This window comes from Hypanus sabinus, chromosome 5 (assembly GCF_030144855.1).
Source record: "Hypanus sabinus isolate sHypSab1 chromosome 5, sHypSab1.hap1, whole genome shotgun sequence".
In the NCBI taxonomy this organism is placed as follows: Eukaryota; Metazoa; Chordata; class Chondrichthyes; order Myliobatiformes; family Dasyatidae; genus Hypanus; species Hypanus sabinus.
The window spans coordinates 12,661,172-12,676,293 of NC_082710.1; the positions used below are offsets into that span (position 1 = coordinate 12,661,172).

Below are 15,122 nucleotides of genomic sequence, written 5' to 3' on the forward strand. Positions count from 1 at the left end.
AGATCTTCTCACTGCCAAACCACACTTAAAGCAAGTGCAAAGTGTTATCAGCTTCCAGTGAACTTGATAATTCCATCTGATTTTATTCTATTTCTTTCAAATTTAGATATACACAAAGCTAACAATGTTATATCTCTTGTTTAACATCAAAGGCAATTCCTCACTGTAAATTGATACATAGCTGTGCTTGGAGCTATTTTACCAGAATGATTACCGATTTACTAATGGGTAGCAATTTATGTAACTTGGATGCCAGTCAAAACTACCAAACACCAATTGGATGTGCACTTTCCAGTCATATACACTGTATGACTGGTCTTCTAGCACATTAGTTTTGTGTTTGAACAACGCAACATAAAGCACAAAGGAAAGTAAAATACAACTCACCACATAGTTGCCAGGCGACGCTGATGAATATGGTATCTGTAACAAAAATAACTGTCAGATACCCTTGCTCCCTTTACCAAGATGGAAAATGCCCGAATCAGAACATAAATGAGAAATCACAAATAATTTAAAGCCTTTAAAGGGGCATAATTTTAAGGTGATTAAAGTATAGGGGAGATGCCTGAGGTAAGTGTTTTTTCTTTTTACACACAGATTGATGGGTGCATGGATTGCGCTGCCAGGGATGGTGATAGAGGCAGATACATTACAGACATTTAAGAGACTTTTAGATAGGTACATGGATGATAGAAAAATGGAGGGTTATGCAGGAGGGAAGTGTTAGATTAACAGAGTAGGTTAAAAGAATGGCACAACTTTGTGGGATGAAGAGCTTTTCCAGTGTTGTTACGTTCTACGTTCATTATTATCAATCTTCTATATTTGAATTTTATTCAGAAATTGATTCTGAAGTCTCAACTACATGGAATCCTTGATATCCTGTGAAAGGACACAAAATCTGTGACATAAAGCTAAGGTAATAAATTACTAAAGAGACATTGGGAGGAGTTTCTCCACCACCACCATACAGGACATGGCCTCTTCTCATTACTACCATCAGAGAGGAGCTTCAAGTTTTAGGAACAAGTTCTTCTTCTCTGCCATCAGATTTCTGAATGGTGCATGAACCAATGAACACTACTTCATTATTCCTTTATTTTGGTAATTTATAGCTTTTAATGTCTTTGCATTGAACTGCTCTACAAAACAGCTAATCTCAAAGCATCTGGCCATGATAATGAATTGAATTCTCATATTGAGAGTTAGTTACCAATCTTCATTATGTTTATTTGTGCACAGTTTTATATATACAACCTGTTTAATGTGCAATTGGTAGATGAAGAAGGAAATATTCTTCTTTACATCACATTACAAACAGGAACTTACCAATTACTTTAGAAGTGATTCATATATAATACTAGGTGAAACCAGCAGTTTTACAAGTGATCGTGACTGCATCATTCACCAAAACTATCAGCTGTCACGTTGCACCTCTCATCTGGGTTAATGGCATTACAGTAATAATACTGAGAACCATCCAAGGTAGAAAGCAAAGTCACAACACTGAGGTGCGTTGCTTCATACAGTAACTTCTACAGCAAACTGAACACAGTCCAAAGATGTAAAGGTTTCTAGGTTAATTGTCCCATGATTAGGCTAGAATTAAATCGGGAGACTGCTAGGCAGTGCAGCTTGAAAGGCTTATTCTGCGCTGCATCTCAATAAGCATATAAAGTTCATATTTTCTTCAGCTGATCTAAAACTAAATGTCAACAATGATGATATTAATAGTAAAAAATCAGTGTCTAATTGCCAGAGCCAAAAACTACCAAAAGTAGATGATGAAAAAATAGAACCTCTCCTTAGAACAGAGATGAAGAGACATTTCTTTAGCCAATGGGTGATGAATCTGTGAAACTAACCACTGTGGATGTTGGGGCGTTGAGTATATTGAAAGCAGAGGTTGATGGGTTCTTGGTTAGAATGGGCATTAAAGGTTATGGGTAGAAGGCAGGAGAATAGGTTTGAGGGGTAGAATAAATCAGCCATGATGGAATGGAGGAGCAGACTTGATGGCACGAATGGCTTAATTCAGCTCCAATGTCTTATGGTCTTATAAGTCAGATTCCATTCTTTACTGCATTCCATTATATTTCAATGCCCATAGAAGTTCATTGTTTTTAATTCTGAATAATTACTGCAAATGTAAAAGGATGGCAAGACCCTGCAGCAGATAGTGAGGTCAGCTGAGAAGATCATCGGGGTCTCTCTTCCCGCCATTACAGACATTTACACCACACACTGCACCCTCAAAGCAAACAGTGTTATGAAGGACCCCACGCACCCCTCATACAAACTCTCCTTCCTCCTGCCGTCTGGCAAAAGGTACTGAAGCATTTCGGCTCTCATGACAGACTGTGCAACAGTTTCTTTCCCCAAGCCATCAGACTCCTCAATACCCAGAGTCTAGACTGACATCTACAGCATTTATTATTATATTGAAATTTGTCCTCTACTGTGCCTATCATCTTGTTTATTAGTTATTGTACTGCCCTGCACTTTACGTAGTCTAGTGTAGCCTTGAGTTGTCTCACATAGTCTAGTGTAGTTTTGTGTTGTTTCATGTAGCACCATGGTCCTGGAGGAACGTTGTTTCATTTTTACTGTGTACTGTACCAGCAGTTTATGGTTGAAATGACAATAAAAAAAGACCTGACTTGAACAAGTAGTCTGTGAACATCTTTCAATGTATGCATACTAGCTGAACATATAACTGCACAGGATTATTTCTTGCTGTGTTGCTGTGCGTGGGTCACATGCATTATACTTACTGAGTTCGCATTAGGGGGATTGGGCCACGGTCGACCACCTCCGGGACCCCTGTAACAAACAGTGAAAGATGGAGTTTTAATTCAAGCAACTAACAACTTTTGGCATTCCATAACATGCAATCCATGCAACTGACAATCCATGTCACACAGGGTACAGCCACCCCACCAATACCACCCTAGTGCAAAGTGTCCATGTCACACAGAGTACAGCCACCCCACCAATACCACCCTGGTGCAAAGTGTCCATGTCACACAGGGTACAGCCACCCCACCAAAACCACCCTGGTACAAAGTGTCCATGTCACACAGGGTACAGCCACCCCACCAAAACCACCCTGGTACAAAGTGTCCATGTCACACAGAGTACAGCCACCCCACCAAAACCACCCTAGTGCAAAGTGTCCATGTCACACAGGGTACAGCCACCCCACCAAAACCACCCTGGTGCAAAGTGTCCATGTCACACAGAGTACAGCCACCCCACCAAAACCACCCTGGTACAAAGTGTCCATGTCACACAGAGTACAGCCACCCCACCAAAACCACCCTGGTACAAAGTGTCCATGTCACACAGGGTACAGCCACCCCACCAAAACCACCCTGGTACAAAGTGTCCATGTCACACAGAGTACAGCCACCCCACCAAAACCACCCTAGTGCAAAGTGTCCATGTCACACAGGGTACAGCCACCCCACCAAAACCACCCTAGTGCAAAGTGTCCATGTCACACAGGGTACAGCCACCCCACCAATACCACCCTGGTGCAAAGTGTCCATGTCACACAGAGTACAGCCACCCCACCAAAACCACCCTGGTACAAAGTGTCCATGTCACACAGGGTACAGCCACCCCACCAAAACCACCCTGGTGCAAAGTGTCCATGTCACACAGGGTACAGCCACCCCACCAAAACCACCCTAGTGCAAAGTGTCCATGTCACACAGGGTACAGCCACCCCACCAAAACCACCCTAGTGCAAAGTGTCCATGTCACACAGGGTACAGCCACCCCACCAAAACCACCCTAGTGCAAAGTGTCCATGTCACACAGGGTACAGCCACCCCACCAAAACCACCCTAGTGCAAAGTGTCCATGTCACACAAGGTAGAGCCATCCTGGTGCAATATGTAAGCACCTTTTAAAAACTTCACTCTTATTTTATAAGGTGATATATAATTCAATGTTCTGAAACTTGTTTTATTGCATCAGAGTATCATATACAAAATGCTGGAGGATCTCAGCAGGTCACGCAGTATCTACGGAGGGATATTAACAGTGGACATTTCAGGTTGAGACGCTTCATCAGAACTGGACCCAGAATGTTTACTGTTAATATCTCTCCATAGATACTGCCTGACCGGCTGAGTTCCTCCAGCACTTTTTCTGCATTTCTATAAATTTCCACCATTTGCAGAATTTCTTTTATTATGAAAAATTAAACTATTCTATTATCAGTACTCAATAGCTTTTTTACAAAAATGCAACTTCCATGAAAATTTGCTCATCAAAACCAATCCCAATTATTGATAAACCGATTGAATTGTCCCAATATTAATCATACTTCTGTTGCAGTTGAATTCTAAAGCTTTCAAAAACTTCTATAGAAGGTTGGATCACAGCATGGCATAGAAACACCAATGCCAAGGAACAGAAAAGACTACAGAAAGTGATAGAGTCCAGTCTGTCACAGCCAAAGCCCTCCCTACCACTGAGCACATTTACATGGAGTGCAGCCATAAGGAAATCATCAAAGACCCCAATCATTAAGATCCAGCATTTTTGTATGTGTTGCTCTGGATTTTAACATCTGCAGAATCTCGAGTTTATGATTTGTCCCATCGGACATAGGTTGTGATTCATAAAGTTTTTAAAAAGCACAACAATAAACACAGATTCTAGAGACAAAAAAAAAATGGCAAATCAAATAGTAAACCAGCCTTGTTGAATATTTAAATATGAAGTGTGTAAGGTACAGGTTAAATGCATTGACTTTAGGGGTAAGCACGGTACAGGTTATGCTTAGAAATTGAACCCATTTGCTCACATTTTTAATATCTAAATTATAGGACCATTGGTCATAGTTCAGGCACCCTTCATTTCCACTGGCAGGATCTGAATCTTTTGTTCCAAACATCCCGTTCTTGTTATGAACACACAGAAATACCAAGAGTACAATGTACGCAGCTCAGAAATGTGATGCCAATTACAGGATACACACTGTCACATCAATGTTAACACAATTAGTCTCCCAGCGACACTCTTCAATGTTATGTCAAATAATTCACTAGAGACCCTTTCAAGTGTCACCGTCTTGTGAAACAGATCTGTTGCTTCTATTGCAAGTTTTATACAGTGGTAATGGGCCCTGTATCCAGCCCACACCTTGCAGTGGCTTAGGGATACCCCCTGCAAAGGGAACGGACCAGATCCATACACACAAGGTGGAGGGAGGGCCCTTATACATGAGAGCATCACATTCCCTCTGCACCACCACAGTAGACTTTTATGTGAAGTGCCACAAGGTAGTGCAGCAGGAGGGTAGTATAGCAGTTGTTGTAAAGTTTTACAGTGCCAGTGATAGCAATCAGGGTTGAATTGCCATTGCTGTCTGTAAGGTGTTTGTACTGTTAATACGTTCTCCCTCAGCATGCTCCAGTTGCCTCCCAGATTCCAAAAGACGTAAGGTCAAGGTTAGTGAGCTGTGAACATGCAACATTGAGGCAAGTGCGGCAATACTTGTGACTATAAGACATAGGAGCAGAATTAGGCCACTCAGCCATTTGAGTCTGTTCCGCTATTCCATCATGGCTGATTTATTATCCCTCTAAGCCCCATTCATCTGCAACCTTTGATGCCTTGACTAACCACGAACTAATCAACCTCCACTTTAAATATACTCAATATAGGCCTCCACAGGTGTCTGTGGCAATGAATTCCACAGATTCATCACCATCTGGCTAAAGAAATTCTTTCTCACCACTGTTCTAAATGTAAATCTTTCTATTCTAAGTTGAGCCCTCTGGTCCTAGACTCGCTCACTATAGGAAACATCACCTCCACATGCACTCTACCCAGGCCTTTTAGTATTCGATCGGTTTCAATGAGTTCCCCCTCATTCTTCTAAACTCCAGTAAGTACAGTTCCAGAGCCCTCAAACACTCCTCATATGTTAATTCTTTCATTCCCAGAATCATTCTCCAATGTCAGCAAATCTTTTCTTAGATAAGGGCCTCAAAACTGCTCACAATACTCCAAATGAAGTCTGACCAATGCCTTATAAAGCGTCAATCACATCTTTGCTCTTGTATTCCAGTCCTCTTGAAATGAATGCTAAGATTGCATTTGCCTTCCTCACCACCGACTCAACCTGTAAGTTAATCTTTAGGGATTCCTGCACAAGGACTCCCAAGTCTCTTTGCACCACTGATTTATGAATTTTCTCCTCACTTGCAGAATAGTCTATGCCCTTATTTTTTCTACCAAAGTACATGGCCATGCAATTCCCTACACTATATTCAATTTGTTCATTCTCCCAATCTAATCAGCCCTTCTGTAGTCTCCCTGCAAATTTGACCACAAAGCCATGAGTTCCATTATCCAAATTGTTAACATATACTGTGAAAAGAAACAGTCCCAATAATGAACCCTCTGGAACACCACGAGTCACCAGCAGACAACTAGAATAGTCTCTCTTTATTCCCGTTCTTTCTCTCCTGCCAGCCAGCCAATTTTCTATCCATACTAGTATTTTTCCGGTAAAGCCATGGGCTCTTGTTAAGCAGGTTCTCAATGGCACCTTGTCAAAGGTCTTCTAAAAATCCAAGTAAATAATATCCACTGACTCTCCTTTGTCCATCGCGCTTGTTAATTCCTCAAAGAATTCCCAAAGATTTGTCAGGCAGACTCCCTTTAAAGGAACCATGCTGTTTTTGGCTTTCTTTATCATGTGCCTCCAAGAACCCGAAAACCTCATCCTTAATAATGGACTCCAACATCCTCCCAACCTCTAAAGTCAAGTCAGACTAACTAGCTTACAATTTCCTTTCTTATGCCTCCTTCCCTTCTTAAAGAGTGGAGTGATTTTTGCAATTTTCCAGTTGTTTGGAACCATTCCAAAATCTAGTGATTCTTGAAAAAAACACTACTAATGCCTCCACAGTCTCTTCAGCCACTTTGTTCAGAACCTTGGGATGTAGTCCATCTGCCCCAGGTAACTTATCTACCTTCAGACCTTTCAGCTTTCCAAGCATCTTCTTAGCAATAGCAACTACACCCACTTCTGCCCCCTGACACTGCTGAATTTTCTGGTATACTGCTAGTGTCTTCTACAGTGAAGACTAACAGAAAATACTTACTAAGTTTCTTCACTATTTCTTTGATCCCATTACTACAGTGTCATTTTTCAGTGGTGCATCATCCACTCTTGCCTCTCTTTTATTCTTTATATATCTGAAAAAAAAACTTTTGGTAACCTCTTTGATATTATTGGCTAGCTTATTTTCGTATTTCATCTTTTTTTCTCTTTATGGTTTTCTTAGTTGCCTTCTGTTGGTCTTCTTGTTCTATTATATGCCCTCTCTTTTGCTTTCATGCTGACTTTGACGCCCCTCGTTAGCCACAGTTGCCTCATCCTTCCTTTAGAATACCTCTTCATCTTTGGAATACATCTATTCTGCACCTTCCAAATTGTTCTCAGGAACTCCAGCCATTGCTGCTCTGACATCATCCCTGATAGTTGGCTGCTCAGCACAATCCTTGCTAATCTGATCTGATGCAAATGATGCACTTCACTGTGTGTTTTGATATACATGAAAAATGAAGCTAACTTTTACTAGGATTGGCTTATAATCTTTCAAGCCAGTTTTAGCATTTGTCAAGACTATGGCTGATCATCCTGATTCCAGTTTCCTGCACTACTTCTCTATCCCTCGGTTCCCTGTATGTCCACCAATCTAATTGACCCCTATTTTGAATGAACACAACGACTGACTCTCCAGAGTATTCTGAGATGGAGAACTCAAAATGTCTGCCTTTTGTAAGAAGCAATTTCTGCTCATCTCAGACTCAAATGAGATTTCCCCCTTTTTTATAGAGTTAGTAAGTTGTGGGCATGTGATGTTAGCGCTGGAAGCGCGGTGACACTTGTGGGCTGCCCCTAGCACATCCATGGACTGTGCTGTCATTGACACAAATAACACATTCACTATACGTTTCAATGCTTTGATGTCCATCTGACAAATAAACCTAATTTCTAAAGCTGTTAATTCTTCACTTCTGACAAAACTGTCATTTCTGGAACCACTCTAATGAATCTTGCTGTTGTCTATATGAAGGTAAGTGTATCATTTCTTAGCTAAGGAAATCAAAAATGTACACAGTACTCTAGGGGCAGTGTTGCCAGGATAGTAGATAATCATGTCCAACAGACCATTTGTCTTCCTAATTGCTGCATCTGCCTCCTGGCCTTTGGTGACATGTAAAAAGACACACAGATCGCTTTAAATCTCAACTTTAACCAGTCTTACACTGGCACGGTAACAGAAAACTGCACTATTTATTATTAGCTTTGATTGTTACATGTACATTGGGAATTGAACCCTAATTACAATCACTGGCTCTGTGAGATATTATACTCACTGCAATGTTATCAATGGTGAATTCCAATTCCCAAGCTTGGGTTTTTACAGGTAATAAGCAGATTGCATGCAATCAATTGACAACATGAAAACCATGGGTATAAAAACTGGATAAGCAAACTAAAAAGAAAAATTAGAAAATAGGTTTACAAGATCAATTGCAATGAAAGTTTCAGATATTTATGAGGGTTTAGGTAAGTAAGTTGTTGCAGAAGTGATAATCATTTCACATGTCGTTGAGTGGGGATGGTCATCTTGAGGTAAAATACTTAGAGAAAGAAGAAGAGACACGAGAGATTGCAGAAGATGGATCCTGCACAACGTGCAAAGTGTTGGAGGAATCTGGGGGTCAGGCAAACTCTGTAGTTTGTCAACATTTCAGGTCAAACTATCAGAGATGTGGCACCTCACCATGCCGTGCACCTGTGCCTGAATCATTCTTACAACAGAAGCAAGGGTCACCGTCACTCTGAATCTAAGTTACTCCATATCAATGTGCACTTTCCATTTTCAGCCCATGTCTGCATGTAAAAAACCACAATGCTCTTGTCTAAGGTAAAGGAGAAAGCAGTTTCCTCCTTGAGTCAAGACCAATGTTCCCTCTAATTTTTAATGACCAGTGTGCACAAAAATCTTGTGCTGTTTAATTTTTTGTCCAATGACAACATGTGTGCACTGGATTTTATATATACAGCTATTCATTTTAACAGCTAGCAAAACACTACCAATAAGAACTTTGATCTCCTCTAGGTTTGATCGTTTTCGTTCTTGTTCATCTGTACTCCCACAAAACATATGTAACAGGCCTGTAGCGGGTAATGAAGGATTTTCTCACTGGAGCTTTTGCACATTGTCCATATGTGATTAGCTTGCTAAATGATGGTTTAAAAAGTACAGTTTCCAACTATCATTCCACTTCCCACTTGCAAATTCTCCAGTGACGTTTGCATTGCGACAATACACACAAGCAACACCAGTTTCTTTATTGTATATAAATACTTTTCATAGCTGCACTTTCCTGACCTCATGAGCTTTTGGCGTAGTAGTTTCTACCGTTTCATGAAATGAACTAACAATTCTTTCGTGCTCACTCCCTTTGCCTCTTTGAAATTCAACATACTGAATCAATTACTTTTTCCAATAAAAACAGTAAAAATAAGCCATTCCTAAAATCTGCAAACAAATCATTGCAAACTCCACGTTGTCAACACCACATGCATCAGAAACAGGAAAAGGACATGTGATTGTGTAAAATCCTGAAATATACTTAACATGGAAATGAAGTGGAGGGTGACAACCTTTAGTGCGCAGTTTAAATTCCTTTGTGCACTAGTAGCGAAAGAAATGTGTGCACACACCTTAGTGGGAATGTTGGTAGAGACCAGCTGAAATGTATGAAGATGGTATTGTCAGAGCTGCAGGCTTCGCATATGTTCAGAGTGGAACAATGCACTCTTATGGACTGGCAGGCTTCCATTATGTAAGTGGAAATGAACTAACTAGTGCATGACCAGAAATGGAATCGTTCATTCAGTCAATGTCACAGGACCAGGAACTAGGTTTGACTTCTTCCTTAGGCAGTCTATTGTGCTCATTATATTGCATATTAAAGATGGGGTGGAATTGGAATTAACTTATTTTCTTATGTATCATGATTAGAGAGAAGAGCTTATCTTGCATACTGTTCATAGAGATCAAATCCTCACACAGTTCATTGGGGTAGAACAAGGAAATCAGAATCAGACAGTTTTAACATCACTGATATAAGCTGGGAAATTTATTGTTTTGCACCAGCAGTACTGTGCAACACATAAGAAATGTTACAATAAGCAAATTTACAAGGATGTTGCCAGGACTTGAGCTGAATTATAGGGAAAGGTTGAATAGGTTAGGACTTCGTTCTGTGGAACATAGTAGAATGAGGGGAGATTTGACAGAGGTATACAAAATGATGAGGGGTATAATGATTGTTAGTATAGTGTAGTGTATAATGCAAGCAAGCTTTATCCACTGAGGTTGGGTGATGTCATGGGTTAAGGGTGAAAAGTGAACATGAAGGGAAAATTCTCTCAGAGGGTGGTGAGGGTGTGGAATGAGCTGCCAGCAGAAACACGGAGTGTGGGTTTGATTTCAATACAAGAGAAATTTGAACAAGTACATGGATGGGAGTAGTATGGAGGGCTATGGTTCAGTTGTGTGTCAATGGAATAACAGTTGGACATGTTTTAGATGCGCCGAAGGATCTGTTTCTATAGTGCTCAATGACTCTATAATATTCTGGTCTTAATTTTCTGGGTCTTGGCATCCTTATTAATCCACGATCCCTAGAAACAGACACAGGTCTCAAAAGAGGTTAGAAAAGTTTTTAAAAACTTCCTTTTATTTATTTTAATTTTTTTTTAAGCAGACATCACTGTGTCATATACCCTGGTCTTAGTTCCCAAATCTCCTGAAATTTATGCCACTTAGTTCATATTGCCTCTCAAAATTCTTCTTATCTACATGTAGCACAACATAATTTGCTGCATTAAAGATAATCTACCAAATGTCTGCTGCTCATCCCATTGTCTATGCCATTTTTCAGTTCTGTCATTATTCAGCTCATATATTACTACATTTCCAAATTCCACAGATAATAAGGTGAGTACAATGGTACAATTTCCTGAGCTGGGCAACTGGAGAGCAGGTTTCTTACCCCTACAAGTTAAATACTTGCATTTTCACAAGCACTAATAAGATGGCACATGAGATACATTTTATGAAGATTGATGCATGCGGCATTTAGCAAGTTTAATCACGTTGCCAGAGGACTGACTATGTTACAGAACGTAGTTAGTTACAAAAAAGGGAGGAGGGAGGGGAAGCAGTGGGTGGCGGGAGTCAGAGAGAGTGGGGGGGGGGGAGAGAGAACCGGGGAGGGGAGAGAGCAGGGGTGGAGAGTGACAGAGCGGGGGAGAGAGAGAGAGCGGGGAGAGAGGGAGCGGGGACAGAGATTGAGAGGGGAGAGGTTCTACATTAAGTAACAAAAGAAACAAGGCATTAGTTATGACTGGTAGTGATTACTCTGTATCTAGTTGCCTGCTCTATAATTCTTATTAATTTATGAGAAAAATTTGGAGGTAGAAATAAATGAATGGGGAACATAGAAATGGCAGATGAACTTAATAAGAACCTTGTATCAGTCTTCACTGTGGAATACACAAGTAGTGTGCCAGAGGTCCATGAGTGTCAGGGAACAAGAGTGAGTGCCATTGCTATTACAAAGGGAGAAAGTACTAGGCAAATTCAAAGGGCTTAAGGTGGGTAAGTCAACTGGTTCAGATGGTCTACATGAGTTCAGATACATTGGTTATGATCTTTCAAGAATCATATGATTCTGGTAAGGTCCCAGAGGACTGGAAGATTGCAAATGTCACTCCACTCTTTACAACTTTAAGTAGAATAAACCAATAAAAACAGTCATGATTCAAAATATCCCAATGCCGATTTACTTTTAGTGGCCTTTTCCAGTTTCTTTTTCCAAACCACATTTATTTTGTGAACTAAATTCCATAGAAATATGTTCTTCAGGGTTACTTAAATGATTAAACAAAAGCATTCGCATTTATAAGCTTAAAAAGGTTCAAAGATTCATTTATCATCCAAGTATAAAACTCCAAAATTCTTTTTCTCCAGATAGCCACAAAACCAAGAAGAAGAACAGCAGCACGATTATCGACCCCAAATCCTCCCTCACCTCACACACAAAAAAAAACTTAAGCAGAACAGGATCATCAACACCCTCCACCCAGTCTCACTCCCCACACAAGAAAAAAAAGTGAGTAAGATTGGGTGAAAAATTCAGAATATAAAAAATATATAAAGACTGAAAAAAATTCCAAGTCCATATTTATAACTCAGAAAACCTGGGCAACTTTTTCTGGGCACAGCAGCAGCCTCTCCCCTCTCTGGCAGCACAGCGATCACACATGTGGTCCAAAGCCAGTCTACCCCCTCCAATACTGGTGGAGTACCCTGTATCTGAAATGTTTGGGGCTGGAAATGTTTTGAATTTTGGAATATATGATGAAATAGCTTGGTATTACCATCATTTCTGATCCTAAATTTATGTACTATGAGTAAGCAGTTTGTTTTGCACTTGTTTGTCACACATATGTACTTAACAGTATAAACTATTACATACTATTAATATAATGGAAATATAGTGTGTGCAGGGTAACAAAAGCAGCACCTTAGCAAAATACCTGAATCAGCTGTTGAACAAACAATGGCAAGTTTTCAGTCTCCACCTCCGATGCCATGCTTTGCTTAAAAGGTTACAGTACACATATTTGTATTTTACCTTTTTTAGGTTTTATGTAAGATATAAAAGGAATCAACATTGTAGGCTTGTTGGGATGTTAGATTTTCATCAGTGACATATTAAAAATTTAATGCCGTTATGTAAGGTATAAAAATAATCAGCATCATTGACCTGTTCTGGTTTTAGACTTTCATGATAAGCAGACTCAATAAAAATTGTAATGCTGTGTCTTTTCTTAAATTTCTGCAACCAGCCTGTTGAAGATCCACAATTACCTTCAATTTTCAGTTCCGTCGTGATAAAGCTTTGCCTGTTTCACGATCGGTATACTGTTCACTCTGACGCTGATGACACATGATTGAGATCTTCACTTTTTGCCTCATGCAGTGATTTTCTATTTTTCATTAAATTCTGTTCATTACACACTCTCAGAACCATCTGTGGTGCTCAGAAACCTACACATTGCCTGGACACCTTCTCAGCATCTTGTTCAATTTTCATTTGTGACATCATGAAAGCACTCAAAAAATTTCAGATTTTGGATAAGAACCACTTGAACTGTAAATAACAATGTAAACCATTAAGGTAAGGAATGCCAGGGATTTCTGAGTTTAGGTTGATTGCCACACACACACACAAACAATTTGTGGGTGTGCTGGACTAGACTTCCTGTTGGTGGTGCAAACTTAGAAAACACCTCAAAATAGCTTATTGTAATTGTGTGTGCACAATATACAGAGAATATGTGTTAATATTCTTGGACCATTAGTGAATAGCTGCGTTGAAGAGGTTTGCCAGTAAAACATAAAAGTTTGTCCCTGTCTCTTGGGAAAATGCTAGTTAATTGCACGGTATGTGTTTTAAATAGCTGTATTTGAGCACTCTTCAAAAGTGGATAAACATCAAAGAACAAATTAGCATCACAATAAATCTACTTATTTCATATTGTTTTGTGATACTATGCGTCACACCTCTACTATCTTCTTGAAAGGCAATACATGCAGTTTCTTCATTTTGCAGAGCTTTTTTGATCATCAATTTAATGAAAAGGTTTTAAACAGGAGCTCCTCAGCATATACTTCATTTCAGTATAGGTAGAGTACATTGGGCCAGAGTTAACAGCACAGACACAAGCCTTTGATCAACCATGTCCATGCCAGCCATCAAGTCCTATCTATATTAATCCCAGTTATCAGCATGTGGTCCGTAGCCTTCCATGGTTTGGAGATTCAAGTGCTTGTCTCGATGCCTCTTAAATATTTGAGGGAACCGACTCGCTTTATAAGTATGACTGTGAGGCAAAGTACAGCTTCTATGCCATATTTAAATGCTGAGAAGATCACTGCTGTTGGCCAAATCAAAGCTGGTGATAAATCGGCATATAGGAGCGAGGTTGAAAATATGGTCAAATGGTGCTACAACAACCATTCAGTATCAGTAAAATTGAAGAGCTAATTATTGACCACAGGAGGAGGAAACCACAGGTCCATCAATCAGTCCTCATTTGGGGATCAGAGATTGGGAGGGTCAGTAACTTTAAATTCCTTGATGTTATCCTTTCAGAGGATCTATTCTTGGACCAGCATGTAAGTGCAATGACAAAGGCATGGTGCAATTTTACTTTCCTAGAAGTTTGTACAGATTCAGCATGTCATCTAAAATCTTGACAAACTTCTACAGATGCCCATGTTCCATAGGCTCCTTTGTCTCTACCACAACTGCTCCCTGGGTGAGGCTTTCTTTCGAGAACATCAGCCTTGCCCTCTTCCTTCCTCCCTTCCTCCACCATTGATGCTGCCCTCCCGCCGCCTTAATGGGAATAGAGCTCCTCTCGTCTTCATCTACTCTTCAGCCTCCACATCCAATACACCATTCTACCAACTTCTGCCATCTTCAATGGGACCCCACCACCCTCTTTACCTCCCCTCTCCCCACCCACCGGGATCACTCCCTTAGTGATTCAAAGTTCAAAGTAAATTTTTTATCGAAGTACATGTATATCACCACATATAACCCTGAGATTTATTTTCTTGCAGGCATGCCCAATAAAATCAAAGGAACACAACAGAATCAATAAAAGACTACACCCACAGACAACCAATGTGCAAAAGACAACAAACTATACAAAGACTAAATAAATAAACAAATAAGCAATAAATAGGGAGTCATTGAAGTGAGTCCATAAATTGTGATGGGATAAGTGAAGTTATCCCCTCTGGTTCAAGAGCTTAATAACTGAGGGGTAATGACTTCCTGAACCTGGTGGTGTGGATTCTGAGGCTTCTGTATCTCCTTCCTGATGGTAGCAGTGAGAAGACAGCATGGTCTGGGTGGTGGGAGTCCTTGATGATAGATGCTGCTTTCCTGGAAGCTCCATATAGATCTGCTCAATGGTGGGGAGGGCT

General features: G+C 40.2%; 1 protein-coding gene across 8 annotated transcripts in view; it reads right to left on the minus strand.

Annotated features, from left to right (window-relative positions):
- The window catches only part of LOC132393927 (single-stranded DNA-binding protein 2), a 319,942-nt gene that overhangs the window by 47,626 nt on the left and 257,194 nt on the right, over positions 1 to 15,122 (minus strand). For all 8 annotated transcript variants that reach the window (XM_059969374.1, XM_059969375.1, XM_059969377.1 and 5 more), the window contains 2 exons: positions 2,778 to 2,826; positions 388 to 423 (listed from right to left, as the gene is read on the minus strand). In XM_059969374.1, coding sequence (XP_059825357.1) covers positions 388 to 423; positions 2,778 to 2,826 — 85 coding nt within the window. The remainder of the gene's footprint in view (positions 1 to 387; positions 424 to 2,777; positions 2,827 to 15,122) is intronic.